The sequence below is a fragment of the Gobius niger genome (genome assembly GCF_951799975.1).
Source record: "Gobius niger genome assembly, chromosome: 21".
NCBI lineage: Eukaryota > Metazoa > Chordata > Actinopteri > Gobiiformes > Gobiidae > Gobius > Gobius niger.
The window spans coordinates 7,332,172-7,354,310 of record NC_136872.1 but is presented as its reverse complement, the minus strand read 5'-3'; the positions used below and the strand labels follow the sequence as shown (position 1 = coordinate 7,354,310).

The 22,139-nt window shown below is 43.7% G+C and overlaps 1 protein-coding gene across 12 annotated transcripts in view; it reads left to right on the top strand.

Moving 5' to 3' along the window:
* The window catches only part of ank2b (ankyrin 2b, neuronal), a 154,599-nt gene that overhangs the window by 126,177 nt on the left and 6,283 nt on the right, over positions 1 to 22,139 (top strand). For 5 of the 12 annotated variants that reach the window (XM_079579542.1, XM_079579543.1, XM_079579540.1 and 2 more), the window contains 16 exons: positions 267 to 365; positions 1,305 to 1,459; positions 1,727 to 1,938; positions 2,012 to 2,216; positions 3,680 to 3,776; positions 3,846 to 4,074; positions 4,166 to 4,291; positions 4,360 to 4,482; positions 5,087 to 5,113; positions 5,287 to 5,308; positions 6,754 to 10,956; positions 11,790 to 11,867; positions 11,943 to 12,074; positions 12,158 to 12,307; positions 12,394 to 12,613; positions 12,694 to 12,757. In XM_079579542.1, the coding sequence (XP_079435668.1) occupies positions 267 to 365; positions 1,305 to 1,459; positions 1,727 to 1,938; positions 2,012 to 2,216; positions 3,680 to 3,776; positions 3,846 to 4,074; positions 4,166 to 4,291; positions 4,360 to 4,482; positions 5,087 to 5,113; positions 5,287 to 5,308; positions 6,754 to 10,956; positions 11,790 to 11,867; positions 11,943 to 12,074; positions 12,158 to 12,307; positions 12,394 to 12,613; positions 12,694 to 12,757 (6,142 nt within the window). The remainder of the gene's footprint in view (positions 1 to 266; positions 366 to 1,304; positions 1,460 to 1,726; positions 1,939 to 2,011; positions 2,217 to 3,679; positions 3,777 to 3,845; positions 4,075 to 4,165; positions 4,292 to 4,359; positions 4,483 to 5,086; positions 5,114 to 5,286; positions 5,309 to 6,753; positions 10,957 to 11,789; positions 11,868 to 11,942; positions 12,075 to 12,157; positions 12,308 to 12,393; positions 12,614 to 12,693; positions 12,758 to 22,139) is intronic. The other 7 variants (XM_079579537.1, XM_079579547.1, XM_079579545.1 and 4 more) reach the window with 7 other exon arrangements.

Below are 22,139 nucleotides of genomic sequence, written 5' to 3'. Positions count from 1 at the left end.
AACCACAACATAAATTAAACATAGTAGTCTCCTCCCCAAACACTTTTACCTTTCTGCTTTATTAATTAAGTTAGAAAGTAATGCTACATTTCAATAGTAAATACTGAACGCAATAGGTCATGCTACCACATTGTTCCTACACAAAGTACCAGAATACCACTGATTGTGAAGCGTGGGTTCTACTCCCTCGGGTGTGTGCTGTGGCCCGTCCAAAGATGTCGTGTGCTCTCTCTCTCCTCACTGCTGCGTGGATGTGCCGCTCTCAGTAAACTGCACCTCCCCAATGCCCCCCCTCCTCTAAATGAGGGAGAGAGCCTGGTTAGCAGAATCCTGCAGCTGGGCCCGCCGGGCTCCAAATTCCTGGGGTAGGCCTCTGCATATGAAACCATCCATGGATGCTGCTGTCCCATGTCTTTTCTGTGTTGGTGCTGTGTGTCCACGCCTCACTGTACTGTGTCCCACTGTCATGACTGTAGAGGACTTCATAGACAAACTCTGCTAGCGCACATTCGAGCTTCTGCGCAGCTTTTCACTTTGCGTTGACCTTCATGTGCTCTTTGTTATCTCCCTTTAGTCAGCGCTTAGATCAATGTTTTGTGTAATATTTCCATGTGTTCTTGTAATACGTTGGCTGCATTACACTACAGTAATGCATACAGCACACAAAACAGTTCTTTTCGGAAATATCTAAATAGACCTTTTTAAAAGGGTATTTACCTTTTGTAATTTCTATCATACAAGTAACACATGGAACTACGGTTGCACTTTACCGCACTAAATGGCATGGTGTTTAGTAATTAGCCTTTTTCAGCTGTTTCCATATTAAATTACCAAGAGAATACTAACCCATCTAATCTGACTAATCTGTCCTGGAACAATGTGTGTGTATTTTTTTCCATTAGTAATTACAATATTTTACTCTTTTAGATACAATCCATCCTATTATCATGCTATTCCTGTGCTGGTAAAGTGCTACCGGAAATGTATTTGAACAATTCCATCATTAGTTGTGTGTCCATAGCATGTTTTTGTACAGTATTACGTAGCTAGCACATCCTGTTTTCAGGTAAGTAGTCATTTTTGTGGTTTCTCAAAGACCACTTGTCCATTAGCTTTAATAGCCTTATGCTTATTACTTGTACTAGCACAAATTTTACCCAACATTTTGTAAGAGAAAACAAGTAGGAAATGTTTAGAATAATAAAACAAATCATTTTATAAAAAACTATTCAAATTTTAGTCGACGTTAATAACTCTGCAAAGTTGACACTGTGTTGCTGACTGTGGTGCCTGTCTTCCTTCAGTCCTGTGATTGTGGAGATCCCTCACTTTGCGGCTCTCAGGGGTAAAGAGAGAGAGCTGGTCATTCTGCGGAGTGAGACCGGGGAGAGCTGGAAGGAGCATCAGTGCGACTTCACCCAGGAGGAGCTCAACCAGATCCTCAACGGCATGGACGAGGGTCAGTCACGCTGGGAAACACACGGCACCTCTGTAAAATAACAGGCCTACACATTGTGCTTTATTCAGGCTTGCTCAACAGGGCTGCACTTTTTCGGACTAGTTTTGTGATTGAATTTAGATTTGCAATTCCTGCTTGATAGTTCGGACTGAATAAAGACACTTCATGAGCAATTCACTTTTTTTCAATATCTTGCTACTGGTTCTTTAAACCTAAATAATCAGAACGACTCCATTAAAGGTTAAAAGAGTTTTGTTTTGCTTTTAGACTTGGACCCGCCCGAGGAGCTTGAGAGGAAGCGCATCTGCCGCATCATCACCAGAGACTTCCCCCAGTTCTTCGCCGTGGTGTCGCGGGTTAAACAGGACAGCAACATGATCGGCCCAGAGGGGGGCGTCCTGAGCAGCACCGTGGTCACCCAAGTGCAGGCCGTGTTTCCGGAGGGAGCGCTCACCAAGAGGATCCGAGTCGGCCTGCAGGTAAATCCACAGACGGAACACAGTGAAAGTAGTTCAAACGTTACCCCAACTGAAATACTCTGCTCTGTGTTAGTCCCAACCGGTGCCCCAGGACGTGGTGAGGAGGATCCTGGGAAACAAAGCCACCTTCAGCCCCATCGTCACCCTGGAGCCGCGCCGGAGGAAGTTCCACAAACCCATCACCATGACCATCTCCGTGCCCAAGACCAACGCCGACCCCATCCTCAACGGGTTTGGGGGAGACACGCCCACACTGCGGCTTCTTTGTAGTATCACCGGTGAGAGCACGCAAAGCGATATAGCAACAGAAAGAGGAAAAAAATCATCTGAAACCAAATTGTCACTTACATGAATTGCTGTCAGACTACAAAGTCATTAGAAACGTTGATGTTTTATGTATTCATGTATGTTTTTTAGCTGCCATGGATAAATTGTACATACAGGGCTTATGTACCGTAAATGCTCTAATACAGGCCGGGGCCTTTATTTACTCAAGGGCATCTAGGACCAGGCCTTTATTGGAACCAGGCCACAATTAGAGACAGGCCTTTATTTCTATTTGAGCAAAACGGACGACCAGGAAAATGAAGAAAAACAAGATTTTTGTCCATTTGCACCTAAAATATTAGGTTCATTTATTAACATTTCAAACCCTCTCCCAGCGGCTGGAACATTGACGCATTTTATTTTGTCGGGACAACAGGAAGTGTTTTGTTGCTGTTAGCGGAGCTTTGACACCAATGTCACTGCAGGTTTCTGTTTCATTTTTACTGCGGACCGGATTATTTGATGTTATCTTGTGTAAAAGGTGAGTTTAGACGGAGCGTTTGTGTTTGTGATCGATCATGAGACTGACCTGAGAGAAGACGAGACGCTCGCGCTGATGGGAGGAGTTATTTTAAGGCGTGGGACTGACCTGCACACGGAGCAGCTGGACGTGCTTTGAAGACGCGATGGTGACTTTATTAAAACCCTGGAGGGTCACACAACATTTGTTGCTTGCCCTGTTTCCACAAATAGTCACTAGAGGTTTGAAAAGAGGCTAAATCTGTGTAAAGTTACGCTCGGATCAGCTCCTCCGCAGCGTCCCCCTCGGCCCGGGTTCCCGTTTGTTTACTTCCTGCACGTGAGTTATCATTTACACGAGCATCAGACAAATTCCTAGCATGGGGAATATTTCTACGGCTATAGTTTCTAATAAAAGCCCCGGCCTGTTTTAGAGACCGGCTTTAATTTGCCTCCGCCAGCCGAGAACCCGGCCACTGTTAGAGACCCGGCCACTAATGGAATACAGGCCAGTATTAGAGAATTTACGGTATGTACAATTTAGAGCTCCTCAACACTCTACAGCCATTTGAGAAAGATCCACTTGTCGAAATGTTGCACTATAAATAATCTCCCTTTTTGCAAGATATACAGTGTGCAGGAGACGCCTCCTACGCACCTGTTTGTTGAAAAAGAGGTGTGAAGTATTAAAGGTGTTTTGAAGAAAAGGTGAAAAAGGAGATTGATAAGATTTTAATTCGAAATGTAATGTCTACCGGGTAATATCAAGTGGCATAAAACTGATGCCGGTTAAAAGGAAAATATGTATTGCAGAAACTACTGCAGCTCTGCAACAAAAACTATCGCTCTTTCTTGTCGATCGTAAACCTATAGCGTGGTATCAATAATTATGTGTGTCAAGGATGTTTTCGCTTCATTAAAGTTTCATAACAGTAGATAAACTGATGCATTCCAGGTGGTACGACGCCTGCCCAGTGGGAGGATATAACAGGCACTACTCCTTTAACATTCATCAACGACTGCGTGTCCTTCACCACCAACGTCTCCGCCAGGTAACACTGCGCATCACTTTGAGCCGCTTGTGGGGGTTTTACTACTGACGACCATGGTTCTGCTTTCAGATTCTGGCTCATAGACTGCCGGCAAGTGCAGGAGTCGGTCAACTTCTCCACTCAGGTGTACCGGGAGATCATCTGTGTCCCTTACATGGCCAAGTTCGTCATCTTTGCCAAGACCCACGACCCCATAGAGGCCCGACTGCGCTGCTTCTGCATGACCGACGACAAGATCGACAAGACTCTGGAGCAGCAGGAGAACTTCACCGAGGTGGCCCGCAGTCGAGACGTAGAGGTGAGGGAACACGCAAACAAACACGTGGAGAAGGCTGAGCACGTCTTCAGACATTTTAAACTCTTTTTTGTAAATTCCATTCCTTCTGCAGGTTCTGGAGGGTAAACCCATCTATGCAGAGTGTTTCGGCAACCTCGTCCCTCTCACCAAAAGTGGCCAGCATCATCTTTTCAGCTTTTACGCCTTTAAGGAGAACAGATTAGCTCTTTTTATTAAAGTAAGTCCCCGCCTTCCCACATAAGTCACGTAGGATGTTGCTCCTAACACTTGAGCCTGTGCATTCAGATCCGAGACAACGCTCAGGAGCCATGTGGCCGTCTGTCGTTTTTGAAAGAACCCAGGAATTACAGGTCGCTCACGCAAAACGCCATATGTAACCTCAATATTACCCTCCCGTCGTACTGCAAGGTGAGTGCTCTGGTCCTACAGGAACTGCTACTGGGCCTATATTATGCTTTTTTGGAATGCTGACCCCTTTATCTGTTCCAATTGTTGTTTTTTCTCGACACATTCTTAAATTATGCCGCGAGATTTGCCGTAAAAGTTGTTTAACAAGCCAGAAGCATAATATAGGACTTTTGAAGGTGCATGCCATTATCATACTGAAATAAGCATTGTCTTTCATGTTTACTATAACCGTTAAAACATGAACATTGATCAAAGCTACTTCCCTCCGTTCAATAGACTTGGCATTCTTGGTTTTAATGCTGTGTTTTTTCTATGACCATCCTTATATGTCATATTTTTTACCCTTGTTTATGTTTATCACCATCAAAACAAACCTGTTAAGTCAAGTCTATATGCTCACTTACTTGGGGGTATTCCAGATGGCAAGTGAGCGCAAAGAAACTAGTTTGACTGCTCAAGATCCGAATATTTAGCCTGCTAACACAAATTGGGTTGTAAATCTCTACCATGGAATCCCCCCCCACACAATCTCACGGCTTTGTTTCCTTATCCGCCTAATGTTGCTGTTATTTTATCTGTACATTTTTGCTTCTTGCTTCAAAAGGAGTCTGACTCTGATCAAGACGACGAGGTAAACGCTGCCCCTGCTCCCCATCACTAAATGTTATAGAATTAAGCTCTTACATTAGATGCTGAGTGACTTTCCTGTGTTCAACATATAGCGATAGACATACAGTTTGGTGACTGAATGCTTTCGTGAAGAAATAATTGTTAATGTGTTGTTGTTTTTTTTTCTTTTCACAGAACGGCAGGACGCAAGAGAAATGTAAGACACCCAATCTTTCCCAATCCTCTTTAATTTCAACTATAAGACATGCCATTATATATAGTGGATGACAATAACTGTAGTATGAATTATAGACTAACATAGCAACTGAAATCATCACATGCACCCATTTCTCCAAAGCCTTTTAAGCTTCCTAGTTTTGTCTTTTGTCACTAACAGCGTAAACCTCCTTCTACATTTGCTGTTTTGTTTAAATTATGGCTTTTTTTTTGTCATTTTGTTTTTCTGTTTTGTCTTTTCCGGCTGCTTTACTCTCTCAACATCTAACTCTCTCCATTTCACAATTTGAGATGGGAAATTTGGAATTAAACACAACATTCTACGTATGTACTAAGAGCATGAAGTAGATGATAACGGCACTAGCATCCCTATAGAAATTTCGTGGTAAATGAATTCCTATCTATGTTTATAGCGGTGAACTAGATTAAAGTTTACACTTATTTGTACACTCTTTTCATTCTATAAGCAAATGAAAGTGTAGACAATTCTCCCATAGTTCAGTAACAAAAATGCCAGGTAGTTTCCAGGGTTTTATTTTATTGTATTACTTTTTGATTATTACTTTTACTTATTACTTTTCAGATTTTATCAGGTCACTGTGCACATTTCTACACTCATCCAGAAGCGTGACAAGTTTTATACATTTTATCCATATATACATACATTTAAATTAAATGCGATTTGCTAATTGAGACCAATCTAATTTTGATTTGGATCGTGCAGCCCTAAATGGTTAAGTCCAGTCTATTCATTTTTCACTTTTCATTTCATTAGGCCTGTGTAATAGTTCCTATAAGTATTATATCGCCTATTCTCCCAGATCATACCATTCATCTTTCCACATCCTCTCCCTTACCTCTCTTTGCTTTGCATGGAAATAACTTGCCTAACAGATGAATGTGTGCTTGTGTGCGTCATTGTGCAAAAAAAGAGAACAAAAAGAAAATCTTTAGTCATTTTGACTTTAAATTTTGAATTTGCTTATTCACATCATTACCATGCGTTTTGTTTTCATCACTGGCTTTCTCTGCATAGTGGTTTAGTGTTTATCATTATTTGGACATTTGTCATTTGTCTGAGCAATCTTGAGGTTTTATTGTGATTGTCTTGCCATTATTTCACGTTGTTGGGTGTTGACTGTTTAGTTTTTGGTTCATCTGACGAGTGTGTGTATGTGTGTTGTAAAAGCAAGTTATTTCCAGAGACATCCTTTCCCATTGATATTATTTGTTGATTTGCTTTACCACAGACACATCCCATACAATACATGATACTTTACCTGGATGTTAGAATCCTTTGTGACTGTTGTCCTATGAATCCTTTGTGCTCCAATCTTATCCTGACCCTCTTCTCCAATGTCTTGTCTCCTTTCATTTGAATTTTTGATTTATTTACTCCTTACTTGTTTGTCTTCCTTATGGAAGATGAAGGGACAGGGCTGAAATCAGAGCTGATACGAGAGCCAGACCTTCTCTCCGACGTGTCAGAGATGAAACAAGATTTGATCAAAATGACGGTCATCTTGACAGCAGACTCCACAGGAAAATCTCCTTCCCTAAGGCCATGTGGTCTAGAAAAAGGCACTGCGGAGGTTTCTGGAGAGCCCTTAGACATTATGGAGAAAGACCTAGAAAGGGTCAAGGAGGACCTTGAGAAAGTCAGTGAAATTCTCAGAAGTGGAACTTATGAAGGCGAAGCAGTGGGGACTGAAGCAGCCAAAGCTGCTCGATTAAGTGAGGAGTGGGTTCTTCTCTCTGACAATGAGATCGCAGAGGCTAAAAACATGGCAGCTTTGGATGCACAAGAACCAGTATTACGTGAGAGTAGAAGTAACAGAGGTGCTCCAAGGCCTAAAGCCATAAAGGACAGTGGGGACCTCAAAGAATATCTCCTTGATGCCCCTGTCAGCTCTAAATTAAAAGCTAAAAAAGAATCACAAGAAAAATTCACTGAAGTTGTGTTACGTAAAAGTACACCCACTAAAGTGCAGGAACCAAATACAACTGGTGACATTAAAAAGCCACTGCGAAAGAAGGGCAAAGAGGATGCCACTGATGCTGGTGCTCAGTTAAGTGTGCCTACAACCCCTGGCAAAACATCCCCTGTCTCGCCTGTGGTAGAAGAGACACCCATAGGCTCAATCAGGGACAAAGTCAAAGCCTTACAACAAAAAGTTGAGGCAGAACAAAAAAGCAAAAAGACTACTGGGGCCAAGACTTCACAACTGCCTGTGAGCAAACCTTCACTAAAGTCCAAAGAAAGCCCTAAAACTAAAGCGGGCTCACCAAAATCTCCTAAAGCTGAAGATGAAAAACTTGAAGAGACCATGTCCGTAAAAGAGCTAATGCACGCATTCCAGTCGGGACAGGACCCTTCTAAAAGAAAGTCTGGGCTTTTTGAGGTCAAAACAACCACTACCACATCGAAACAAGAGATAACCACAAAATCTGAAATCGCACAGTCAAAAGCCACAACTATAGCAACAACATCACAAATCCCTCAAGAAAAAGAATTGTCTTTAGATTCAAAGCCTCGCAAGAAAGAGACCCCTCAGGATGACAAAGAGGAGAACAGTGCCCAGTCAGAGCTTCTAGAAACTGTAGACTTTGGAAGTGGTGGCCTTGATGACAGCTCTGACAGCCTAAAACACGAGGCTATTGCCGAAACTCTCACAAGTGCCAGTTCTGGAGACGGGACTGCTCACCTAAGTTCAGAGGACAGCTGCAAACATGAGGGTCTGGCCTCTCCAGACACAAGTCCCGAGAGTATCTGTCTCTCTCCCAAAAGTGGGCAGGGCACCTCTTCAGTCTCTACAGCAAAGAAAACTAAAGACACAGAGAAATCTGGAGACTCTGGTTTAGGGACCACTGCTGATCAGCTTTCTGCTGAGCTGACCCTCCCTGTGTCTTCAAGTGAGGCTGCAGATGACCACACAACAAGTGAGTCTATATCTGTTCAGAAGAGCCAATCAAAGCCAAGAAAACCCCACACGCTCAAAAAAAGAGTATCAGAGACAGTGGAATCTTTTCTTAGCGATGATGAGAGTCCTGAACGTCAGTTAGACCTAACTTCATTTGATTATCCAGTGCCTAGATCCTCCTCTCAGCGCCAGGACAGTTTAGAGCTGCCTTTGAAAACAGACTCAGATGTTCTCAGTCCATTAGCGGATGACTCTTACACTATAAGCCACAAAGACTCTCTTGAAGGTAGTCCCATCATGGAAGACACCTCCTCCCATAAATCCCCTGACTCAATAGAACCTAGTCCAACCAAGGAGTCACCACCTCATGACTCCTTAGAGAGCAGCCCTGTAGATAACAAAACATTCCCACTCTTTCCTCAAACTCTAGACACATCTAGTATCATCTCTAGACTACCAGAGCCTTCCAAACCTCAAGAGTCCTCCCGAGATGCCTTACGTATGCCTTATGATGACAGTTGTGAGCAGACATCCCAGACGACAAGTTCTGGTAAGAGTCCCTTCTCCCCCAAAACCCATAGTGAAGAGGTAAGTTATAAGGTCAACCCCACACCCCCTGAACACACATTATTGTCTGTCCAAATCCAGCCTGCTGTCATCCCTGAAGACCAAGAGGATGAAAGCCCAGAGGCTAAGAGAAAGTTTACTCCAGAGGAGGAAATGTTTAAAATGGCAGCCAAAATAAAAACATTTGAGGAAATGGATCAAGACGAAAAGAGCAAAAAGAACACTAGAAAAGATTTGTATCTCTCAGCAGATTCCAAAATAGGGGATGACAGCCATGAAATGTTAGATCTCAAAAGTGAACTGCTCCCACAAAGTGCCTATAGTCCCAAAAGACCAACAGAAGATGCAGAGTTAGCTCTATTTGTTGAACCCCATATTAAAGTACAACCTCCCTCTCCTTTTTCAGCAGGTTTACATGATGGATCCAAGAGCAGAGAAGTCACAAATACAACATTTGCCAAATCGGAAGGATTTCACTCTGTCTCAGATACCAGTAAAGCAAATACTGATGGCAAAAGAGAAGACACGAAAGAGTCTCCTGATAAGGGCCAAACTAGTATTCTTAGTTCAACTGTGGGGAAAACCCAGATTAGTGATGCAACAGAGGTACCTAGAACTGAATCAAAAGGAGTGACCGCTAAAGTAGATCCAAACTCATGGACTTCAGTGCGTGAAGATGATGCGGCCTTTACAGCCCGTGTTCAAGAAGAAGAGCAGAAGATATTGAATCTGGTGGTAGATCGTCAATCTGTCCAAGCCACACCGGATACCACCCCTGGTAGAACACCTACAGAGGAGAGTACACCAACCAGCGAGCCCAACCCTTTCCTATTCCAAGAGGGGAAGCTTTTTGAGATGACTCGGAGTGGGGCCATTGATATGACAAAAAGGAGCTATGAGGAGGAAGGGGGTGGTTTTGCCTTTTTTCAAATTGGTGATCAATCTTTAGAAGAGCCTCTTCAGGATGAGGCTGTACAAGAAGGTCAAAGGTTGGCAGCTGCAGAGCCTGAGGTTGGCCTCAATCTAACCCTAGAGGTTAAGACAGAGGAAAGTGATAAGTCAATTCAAAAACATATTGATCCTCCTCCAGAAGGGGATGATTCAGCTAGCAAAGTTGATGCCTCAAAGTCTAAAATCCCTAAAATGGGAGTATCAGCATCTAAGTCAAAGAAAGATCAATCTCCTGATAGTAAAGAGACCAAAACAGAGAAGCAAACATCGGTAGAAATCGACAATAGCTCATCTGGGCAAATGATAGCAAACGTGCAGACCGCTGAAACTACAGTTACTAGGTCTGTTTACTCAGAGCAAGGGCAAGAGTCTTCGGATTCCTCTCCCGAAGAACAACAGGCCATAGTCGAAAGTTCCAAATCCTCGCCTAAGTCAAAAGAAGGTAGCTCAACCACTGTTAAAAAAACTCCTGTAAAACAGCAGGTCAAGTCTTCTTCACAAGTTAAGGCTAAAACCACAACCCCTTCCTCCTCAGTTGGTAAAAAAGATACCCCCTCAGCAGAGTCAAAATCTCGAATCCCTGTCAAGGCTAGTTCTCAAAAGATTGAACCCACAGTAAAACGTACAGAAACTATGCAGGACAAGAAGCTCAAAGCTCCTGTAAAAAAGGATTCAAGGCGGAAATCTGAGACAGATGCCGGTCCTTCTGTTGAGCTGAAAACCAAGACCTCATCTTCCAAAGCCAAGAGCTTCTGTGAAGAAGACTCTACCAAGCCGTCACCTAAAAAGGAACAGGGTCGACCCTTAAGTGTTGAGTCAGCCAAATCAAAAGGTTTCCAGTCTAAACTGCCTATCAGAGGTAAAAGTGGCCAATCCTCACATTCTACACCAACTGCAGACAAACATATGTCTGGAAAACAATCTCTAGAGTTCTTTGAAGAAATAAGTGATGAAGCAGCAAAGGTTGTGGAGAGGTTGGCACTGGCCCAAACAGAAACGGACGTAGAAGCTGCAATCGCCAACTCAGATGATGAGAGCAGTCTCATCGAACCATCACTCCTAGAAAGGGAAGCCTTCACTGAGATGCAGTTCCCTCCCTCTGGAGCCGTCTTTCCCATTAGACCTCTTTGGGATGACCCTGTTGAGACACAGATGCAGCGAATTCCAGATGATAAAGTCTCAAGTCAAGGTATCCCCCCTATTTAAGGGGCTATTCTCTCTCTTAAGCCATTAGATCACTTTAGCTGTAAAGGTGCTGCCTCTCTGTCTCTTGTAGTTGATTCCCGTTGTAGTTGAAGAATCCATGTGGCTGTCCATTCAGCTGTGTTTGTGTTCGTATTTATGTCTCTCTTTCCTTATGTGCTAAAATCTCAAGATTGACTTAAAGGCTTTAAGTAACATGGTTTCTCTATTTAAATTATAAAGTGCAGAAGTTAAATTTTCATCAGTAGTTGTAGTATTTTCAAAAGTTTTAAGAAATAAATTATTACAAATTACTTTATATTTTAGACAAATTCATTGTTAAACCTTTGTTTAACCCTTCGGGCATCAAGGAAAATTGCATAGGCTTAACGAAAATCATAAATTACACACCAATTCCTTTCTGTAATTCAATGGAGGACAGATTTCTCTGATTAATGTACGTGTGGCTGAAAGTGCACTGTGTTTTGCCATGCACACACAAACATGCACAAAGCTTTTTATTCAACTTTCTGTACTGTACTGTACTGTACTGTACTGTACTGGTTACTCAATACTTAATGGGGTCCCTAAAAATACACAAGTGACAAAACTATTTTCAACTCGAGTGTGTTGAATAATGTGGCCAACTCTCATAGCTTCACGCAGCTTTTGGACTGACCAATTTATTGAGTTTTCAAAGTGAAAAGTAGGCGAAAAGAATGCAATTAGGTCCTCAAGATGCTCTAAGGGTTAAGAAAGCCAGTGAAGTTCATGTAGTTTGTGTAATTTTTGACTGCATTGTGGCCTTGATGCCTCATGATTATCTGCTGGTATTTACAGTAGATCCACAGGATGAAGCTGAGAGACAAGAGCACAGGCTGGCTATAATAGCTGATCATCTGGGCTTTAGTTGGACAGGTGGGAGATAATTGAACATTGTGCTATTCTGTTGGTTATAAGAATGCATTATGTATTTCATACATTCTTTAACAGAGTTGGCACGTGAGCTGAACCTCAGTGAAGAAAAGATCAACCTTATCAGGGCAGAATACCCAACCTCACTGCAAGATCAAAGCCATGCCCTTCTGCGGCTGTGGGCGGAGCAGGAAGGAAGCCAAGCCACAGGTAAACATAAAGGATATTTAATGCTGTAAATACTTATCAGGTGTTCTTGTAGCCATGGTTTTAATTTATCCTTTTGACTACAGAAACTACACTAATCAAAAGGCTTACTTCCATTAATCGTATGGACATAGTTCATCTCATCGAAACCAAGATCATGAAATCCACTCAGGAGGAAACATCATCACATACCTATGCAGAAATCGAACGAACCATTGCCCTTGATCACAGCGAAGGTACAGACATTCAAAGTAATAAAAACTGATCTACCAATAATTGTAAATAATAACCCTTTTCTCTCTTTTTGATGTATCATTCTCAGGATTCTCTGCCCTTCATGAAGATATTGACAGTCCGAGACCAGGTCGCCGTTCAGAGGCTGCATGTCGGAGTCCAGTGTCAGGACAGGCCGTACCCACAGTGTCCGCAGAAGACCTGTCTTCCAGTTTGTCATCGTTACCAGAAACAACAGGGCGATCGGAAACAGACCTCCTTAGAAATGTCCAGAAAGGAAAAATACAAAAGGAGATGGAAATTACTTAGTGAGTTTTTATTTATTTGTTTTACCTAAGTGTGTTTATTATACTCTTGAAATGACGATCTATTCTCTTTCCATTTGCAGCACAACACAAAGAATATATGAAGAAGTAGGAGACCCTTCACTGCACACAGGGAGTTTGAAACAAGTAAGTCCTTTCTTCACGGTGTACCGAACATCCCCCTACAACCTCCGATCCGTTGTCATTGACCCCGTGTTTAAAGGCGGGCCCAAGCTATGTGCGCAGGTCGCCCCATCTCCAGACATTACCATCGATTCAAGTGAAATTGAAGGGGCTGTGGGATATGAAGGTGCGGAGGGGGCAGAAGATTGGAGTCTGGAGTGCCTACGAGCAGGCAGTTCAGAGCAAAGTTTACACCATTTGTCATTAATAACTTGGCGAGAATCCGACAACAGCTCACGGACCGGTGTGTGCGAAAGTCGACCGCTGTCAATAACCGACTTTGGAGATACTCTGACTGAATGTGAAGACGCCGAGCAAGACTTCCGTAAACTCTCCATGGAGCTCACTGAAAGCGGCGAATCTACTAAAAGTGTTTGTCAAAAGGAATCAAAGGCGACTTTCCTCAGTCCTGAAGCAGCCGACCCAAATAAAGCAAGGCACATGGAAGAAGTTTCAGAACGCCTCTACAAAGTCCTGTACGGAACTAAAGTTGATTCTGACAATGTGGCTGTCACTGTTGAACAAGCCTTTCTGCCAAAACCTGGAAGAGTTGACCGTGATACATTTGAATTTATTGATAGCGCCTATTCAGACCCTTCCTTAGAAAAAGAAGTGTGTGGTGCTCCCTCTGAAATGTATTCATCTAGTTTGCTGCCTGTACAGTCAGGAGTTGTCAGCTCTGAAGTGTTGCATGACTCAGACTTTGAAAGCGCAGCTGATTTGGCAGTTGCTGCTCAACCACATGAGGGGAGCACTTTGTTCAGAAATAACTTTGAAAGCATTAGCGCTCACAGTGTCTCAGCCGAAACATATATTGTGGGAGCGTGTGGGGGCTCGGTAGATGAGGACCCCTTTTCAGATGCAAATGTAATGAATAGTAATATAGATATTAGCGATAGCAAATCTTCATCTGACTCGTTATGTGATTCACCTTTAAGAATGTCCAGCCCATTTGCTTTTGACACAGATCTCCTAACTGAAAGCAGGGCATCTTCACCTGAATCCCTTTCATCAGTAAATGAACTCTGCATGCTTTCCGCCGACTCTCCCATTCCTCATTATAGACCCCTCTCTCCTTTGCCACCCCCAGTGCTGCCATGGGAATCTGGCGAGGCTTGCTCATCTGGTCTAGCGCATTCCCTTCTAGCCGCTCGTGCAATAAAGGCGGAGACTGAGGAAAGACCGCTAACACCAATGATTTCTAATAATACACCATTTGGAAGGCCCATTTCACCCGGGAGAGATTATAGTTATGAAGCATATGCCTCAGAAAAGTCATTAGCCTTTGACATAGACGACAGAGCATTTTCTCCTGAGCCAACACTTTTAGAAACAATACCGTTGCCCTTTACATCTGACGAGGACGTGACCTTTTTAGCCTACGAGTCAGGACCGTCATCTCCTGAATCCATAGACTTAACCTGCACACATCAGCTTCCCCCGGACTCTCCTATCCCACAGTTTAGGCGGTACATCTCGGAGAACGTTTCATATGCGCACTGCAGGTCTTCATCAACGGAGTCGGTCTCGTCAGACTTAGATTTTGAGGTCGAACTTACATCATATTGTCCCGGTCAGTGCAGGCCATCATCCCCGGAGTCTGTGGCATCAGTAGATGAGTATAAAGCGCTGTCTCCAGATTCACCTATTCCTCAATTCTGTCAAGACTGGCCTGATTCTGTTGCAACAGTTAGCGGTGAAAGGCCAACCTCTCGCGAGTCCATGTGTTCAGATGTAGAATTTGGGACTAGTTCTCCTGTAATATTTCAGGACAATGATAGACCTTTATCACCTTGTTCGGTTGAATCTGGGGATGAATCCGGGGTACCACAATTTACAGTCCATGATAGTATTGATTTACTCTCACAATCCAATAGACTAGAGCCTGTATTGTCGGATTCGATTTCTGACATAGAAGACATAGAACTTGTATTTACTGATGCTCATTTTAGGGAAAAAGGTGAAACAAATCCCTTACAAGTATGTTCAGCAGTCACAGATCCTTACGAAGGTTTGCCAACAGGTGGGACTGCCACATCACAAGCAATTGCAGAAAAGCTATCTCGCTCCCATAAAGAATCTCTCTTCATAGACAAAGACGAATCAAGGAAAAGCACAGATGATAAATGTTTCCCAGTGGAACCATATGAGCCAGTGGCAGAAATAATTCAGCCGTTTAGCCTAGCACATGAACAATATGGTGCCGAACAAGTTAGTTTTTATGAAACACCCACAGAAAGGCCAATGTCACCTGAGTCAGATGCAGAATATAGAGCCTATTCACCTGAGGCACTTAACGCTATAAGTCTCTTGAGATCTGATTCACAAGGATCTTCAAATTCGATTGACGGACACATACTGCTGCCAGCGGATTCTCCCGTCCCTGATTTTGTCAGATCTGTCCAAGAATCCCTTCCCCTTACTGTTTCTCGATCTCCGTCCCCTTATTCTGTGTCAGATGTCGAACCAGAATTATGTGACGTTTTTACAGCCAGTCCAAGGCCATCATCACCAGAGTCAGACAGCCATGAAAGAAATAGGCCACTCTCTGCTGACTCTCCCGTAACAGATTTTAGTTGGAATGTACAAGCACCAATAACGCATGTTGACTTTTGCACATCGTCTTCACCCGGGTCAGATCCCAGTGATAACGAAGAGTTGGCTGAATTCTGTCCTGCAGATTTCCATCAGGATGAGAGGTTGTCTTCTCCTGAATTAGCAGATTTTGTGACAAGGCAAGTTTCTCTTGAATTAGCAACAGACAATGGCAACCCATCGCCGTTAACACATGATTCCGTAGGTCAGTTAGCCGAAAAAGTTACCACAAGGCAAACTGAAGATGAATCACGGCTAAGTTTCGAATGTGAACCAGAACCAGTTTTGTCTCCAGGAACACCACCATGTTGTTCATTTATGCCAGATATATCTTTGGACATGGACAGTTCTATGCTGTCGTATAATGCAGAAGTTTGGAGGTTAATTTCTCACATACATGATCCCCAGTATGTAGGAGAAACATATAAAGTGGGAGTGCCTAAGTTTGCAGGGACAAATGACCAAGACGATTGGTGCGCAGAAAAGCTGTGCACAATTTCACAAGCACAGATAAATCAAAGACCTCTTTCACCAGACTCAGAAGGTGAATCTATCCCAATGTCATCGCTCGGAGAGGCTGGAATGGACAGAGCAGATTCTCCTCAATCATTAAAGTCTATAGACAGTCGGAGAGCATTGTCCCCAGATTCCCCCGTTTTACAGTTCTTTGCCACAGAGTCAATTTCTTTTCAACGGCCCATTTCAGTTTCACCGCTGGCATCAGATTTAGACGACTTCACCGACATTGGCAATGCGCTGGTTTCCATTGAGAGAGCACCGTCACCAGCTTCAGTGTCTTCAACAAATTTGTCCCCAGATTCGCCAGTGCCTGACTTTCAGCCAAGCTTTACAGAACTAAATGGCCGGTGTGGAGTTGATCGCTCCATGTCCGTTGATTCAGTAACTTCTGATGAAGAACACGAACCGAGCTCCTTATTCTGTCTTGATAATAGACCGTTATCCCCAAATTCAGTTGATGAAAATTGCCTCGCTTTATGTGATTCACCAATTCCACAGTTTGAAAAGACTGGCCATGAATTTGCTGTTGTAGTCTCGCATGAAAGGTCCTCCTCACCAGTTTCCGTAGGTTCAGATTTGGAATTTGTACCTGCTGTTTCTCCACAGCGCTTTAGAGAATCAAGACCATGCTCTCCCGACTCTATTGATTCAGGAGATAGATATAAGGGTGACTCCCCCATCCCAGATTTTAGAACAGTGCCTCAAACAGCAGAACTTCCATCCAATATGTCAGACAGATCCCCATCTCCAAAGTCAGAGGTGTCTGATGATGAACATTACCAATCCTTTGTTGATTTAGAGCTTCAACGACCAAATTCACCGGAGTCACACACTTCTGAGCCAGTAGAAGAAACCTTTGATAACAAAACACTGAAAGCGATCAGAGTGCCTGTTTATAGACTGGTTTATGATGCTGAACTTTGGAAGCTTATTTCCCACATACATGACCCTCAATATGTGGGGGAAACATACAGCAGTAAGACTGGGGTTTTTGAGTACGCCGGTACAAGGATTGAATATGTTTTGGAAGACAGAGGTGCGGAGGAGGACGTCAAGAAACAGTTGAACAAGAGTGGCTTGAGGGACTATAAAGTTACAGAGAGTAAAGGCAACCAAAGTTCATCACCTTGTGCTTCGGTTTTACCACAGACAGAAAGGCCACTGTCACCCGATTCAGAGGCTGAGTACAGACCTTTGTCGCCACAAACGCAACTTTCCATGAGCCTTTTGAGATCTGATTCCCCAATGTCTTTCGATGAATATAAAGCTTTGAGCCCAGATTCTCCTACACCCCAGTTTTATCCCCCCATCCCAGAATCCTATCCACCTCATCCTTCTCGATCGCCATCCCTCAATTCCCTATCAGATAATGAACCAGAGTTATTTGATGTTGCCATTGGGAATATTAAGAGAAGGTCATCGTCTCCTGTATCGGTTGGCAAGTATAGACCCCTGTCAGCTGACTCCCCAGTGCCAGATTTTGGATGCGACTATCAGAGACCCCTTGGTGTTGTCAGTAAATATATATCCTCCTCATGTGAGTCAGTCATTTCAGGGGATGATTATATGTCTGAACTCTGTCTGGAAGAATTTAATCTCAGTGAGAGTTTAGAGTTTAGATCGATGTCACAGTCTCCAGCCTCAGTAACATCACTTACAGAATTCAGAGCGTTATCACCTGATTCCCCGGTTCCTCAGTTTGAAAAACATGTTTTTTCTAAGGTACTGTTCCTTGGAAGCAGGTCGCCTTCCCCTTTCATCTCTGTAACCCCAGAGATTGAACTAGAAGGCGCTTTCGTAGTTGAGTCACGACTTGCCACACCAAGCTCTGATCACGAATTTGGTGTCATTCCACCTGATTCTCCCATACCTGAATTCAAGCTGACAGTTAGCGAACAAACTATTTTACCGACACGCTGCAGATCCAGCTCTCCAGTTTCCCCTTGCTATTCAGATATAGACTATGGAGATACGTTGCTTGAAGAGTCCAATCTTCAGAGATCATCTTCTCCTGATTCATATGATACAAGTAACGAAGAGAAAGCTTTTCCACCAGACTCACCTGTCCCCCAATTCGAAGGTAAATTAGTTGAACGGTTTCCCTCGTTTTTTGGGTTTAAGACAGAACGCCTTAAACCCTCACCCACACATGAGAGGTTCAAGCGTCCGCCTTCATCCCCTGAATTGAAAAATGACTCCGCAACATTTTCGGTACATCCCCTTGACTTTAAAAGTACTAGGCACGTTGAAATTGAAACAGTAAAGTATCTCATGTCTCCTTCTCCTGAAATAATGTCATCAGACTCTGAAGGGGAAGTTGGGTTTTACTCCTTTGATTTATTTGAAGATAGAGCCTCATCTCCTGAATCAGCGCCATCGCCTAATATCTACACGAGGCTTTCCCCTGACTCTCCCGTTCCTCAGTACACTCGAGACCAAGTTATTCCAACAGCATATAGATCCACCTCGCCTGATTGGACAGACCCAGATGAAGATAGCGATTATTATTTGGAGACATATAGGATTTTTGAGGATAGGGCCTCCCCGCCAGGTTCACCTGCATTCGAAGACAAATACCAACCCCTTTCACCAGATTCGCCTATTCCTCAATTTACACATATGTGGGAAGATTTGCCCTCAGTGGCTTTTAGATCCAGTTCGCCCGAGTCTGTTTTGTCAGATCTGTATACAGACATGGATGTACAATGGCAAACAGTCTTAGATAACAGACCGTTTTCTCATGAGTCTCGAGCGTCCAGTAGGCTTAGCACTGATTCTCCAATACCCCAGTTCTGGCAGGGTGAGAAGGACTTATGTGACACAATACTTGGTAAAAGGTCAGCTTCTCCATCATCATCAGAATGGTCAGAGGCAGAATATATAGCTCTAAGCCCGAGCACACACACATATGATGGTAGAGTATCTTCACCGGCATCAGGAGCCTCAGATAATCATTTCAGAGCGCTGTCTCCGGATTCACCGATCCCTGATTTTACACCAGCCCGTGAACGGGTCATCATCAACGCTAGCTACAGACCATCTTCCCCTGAATCCATTGAGTCCGATATTGAATATGCTTTTGCAGATCTCGTGGAATTTATGTATGAGGGCACAGAGGACAGACCAACTTCACCTGATTCGTTAGAGTCAGAGGTGGAAGGGGAAGTAACAAGGCAATCATCAAGGGAGTCAATCAAACCGCAGAAATCCTCCAAGTCACCTGTGGCAGATTTAGCAAAAACAAATGAAAGCAATGAAACTGGTTCAGAAGATTTGTCACAACCTCTGAAGCCCGTTGGTTCAGAGAAAAGAACATTATCTACAGAGTCTTTCGATTTAGTTGACAATGCAATGTCACCAAAAGCAAGCATAGATGACAAGACAAAAATCATTGCTGGCTCAAAAGAAGACTCTATGGAGGTTGTAGAGGTAGCAGAGTATGACCTAATTTATGATGCTGAGCTGTGGAGACTTATTTCTCAAGTCCATGATCCCCAGTACACAGGGGAGACATTTCAAAGCAAAACTGGTTTTATGCAATTTGTTGGTTCTAAAATCGAATATTTAAGCATTGATCAAAGTGTACCTTTAGAGAAATTAACCACCACAGAAGAAGCTACAGGTTTTGTAAATGACCAAACACTAAAATATCCTTTGCCAATGACAGATATTTGCTATTCCCCGGAATACTTTGACAATAGAGCCATGACCCCTGAATCAGCCGCTGCAGTGGACAGACCTTCATCACCAGAGTCTGTCACATCGGTGAATGAACAGAGACCTCTGTCCCCTGATTCCCCTGTGCCTGAGTTTAGGGTAGCTCTTCCACAATTTGAGACCTTTTTCAGGTCTGCATCTGTTTCACCAGAGCCCATGGGTTCGGATGTAGAATACATGCTTCAAGATGATGAACTTCATGTAGACAGTAGAGCCTCCTCTCCAGATTCAATACAATCAGAGGAAAAAGGCAGACCATTGTCTCCCGAGTCAGAGTCAGAATACACGCCCATGTCATTGGAAATAGCAATGGCAGAGCAAAGAACATCCTCCCCGGAATCACTTCTAGAATATAGTAAGCACAGACGCCTTTCTCCTGACTCCCCTATCCCTCAGTTTACTATGGGCTTTTTCGAACACTTATCTCCTCACTTTAGGTCCTCCTCTCCTGAGTCTGAGGCTTCATATTCAGATTGCGAACTAACAGTAACTTCAGAAAGGGCTAGTTATGAGAGAAGCTCCTCCCTCGAATCTTTTGCGTCTGAGGGAGGGTTCACAACCCTGTCCCCTGATTCACCTCTGCCTGAATTTAGGACTGTTCACCCCCAACTTTTTACAATTTTGAGAGCAGCATCAGTTTCCCCCGAACCTTTGGAGTCTGATGTAGAGTACATGCTGCCAGATGATGTTTATCACACAGAATGCAGAGGGTCCTCTCCAGATTCCATACAATCAGATGATGTAGATGAAAAATATCGACCACTGTCACCTGAGTCAGAGTCAGGATACTACACTCCCATGTCAATGACAGCAATGCTCATGGCTGAGGAAAGAACATCTTCCCCAGAATCACTTCAGGAGCACAGTGAGCACAGACGGCTGTCACCTGACTCTCCTATCCCTCAGTTTACTGTGAAATTGTTTGAACAATATTTTCCTCACTTCAGGTCTTCCTCCCCTGAGTCTGAGGCTTCTTTCTCAGACTTTGAACTAACAGTCCTTTCAGAAAGTGCTAGTTATGTGAGAACATCCTCCCCTGAATCTCTGGCATCTGACAGAGGGTTCCCAGAGTCCCCTCTGCCTGAATTTACAACAACTGCCCCTGAATATAGGACCATTTTGAGGTCAGCATCAGTCTCGTCAGGAGCCATGAGCTCTGATATAGAGGATATGCTTGTAGATAATGACTATTATAAGGTAGAATGCAGAGGGTCATCTCCAGATTCCTTATATTCATATTCAGAGGATGTAGATGACAAAGACAGAGCATTGTCTCCTGAGTCAGAGTCAGAATACACACCCATGTCAGTGGAATCAGCAATGCACCTGGCTGAGAGACGAAATTCTTCCCCAGAATCACTTCAGGAGCACACTGAGCACAGACGCCTCTCTCCAGACTCCCCTATCCCTCAGTTCACTGTGGACATGTCTGAACAGTTCAACCCTTACTTCAGGTCGTCCTCTCCTGAATCTGAGACTTCATACTCAGACCTCGAACAGTCTTCATGTGTGACTGATTATGACAGACCTTCCTCCCCTGAGTCTGTGGATTCTGTTAATGCATACAGACACTGTATGCCTGATTCGCCTGTCCCTGAGTTCATGAGAATATTGTCATGCTACTTTATGGACACGGGTCCTTCAGAGAAATCATTTTCTCCTGTGTCTTTCTCCTCAGACTCAGAGTTTGTAGCTTCAACTGTTGATTATTGGGCTGATGACAGACAAAGACAAACCAGTCCACAGTTTCTTTATTCCGAGGTGGAATCAGCCATTGTAGCAGGAAGAGCTTCTTCCCCTGAGTCTGTCACATCAGTGAATGAGCTGAGACCTCTGTCCCCAGATTCCCCAGTGCCTGAGTTTAGAACAGCTCTTCCACAATGTGAGTCCTTTTTCAGGTCAGCATCAGTTTCACCTGAGCCCATAACGTCTAATGTAGAATACATGCTTCCATATCATGAGCTTCACTGTGTAGACTGTAGAGCCTCCTCTCCAGATTCCATACAATCAGAAGATGTAGAGGAAAAAGACCGGCCATTGTCACCAGAATCACTGACAGGAGACACGCCTATGCCCCTTGCATCAGCATCACACATCGCTGACCAAAGAACATCTTCCCCGGAATCACTTCCGGATATAAACAATCATAGGAGTCTGTCTCCAGACTCCCCTATTCCCCAGTTTTCAGTGAATTTCATCGGGAAATATGCCCCAACCACATCTTTTAGGGCGTCATCTCCAGAGTCCGAAGCTTCACACTCGGACTTGGAGATAACGTCCACTTTGAGCATGGCTGATTGTGACAGACCTTCCTCCCCTGAATCTACAGGCTCTGTTAGTGCATACAGACACCTCACGCCCGATTCACCCGTGCCCGAGTTCATGAGAATACTGTCCTCTTATTTCATGGATGGTAGCCCATTACTCAGGTCCACCTCACCTGTGTCTGCCACTTCCGACTCTGAGTTTGTCGCTTTACCTGTTGATTATTGGATTGACGACAGCCCAAGGCCAA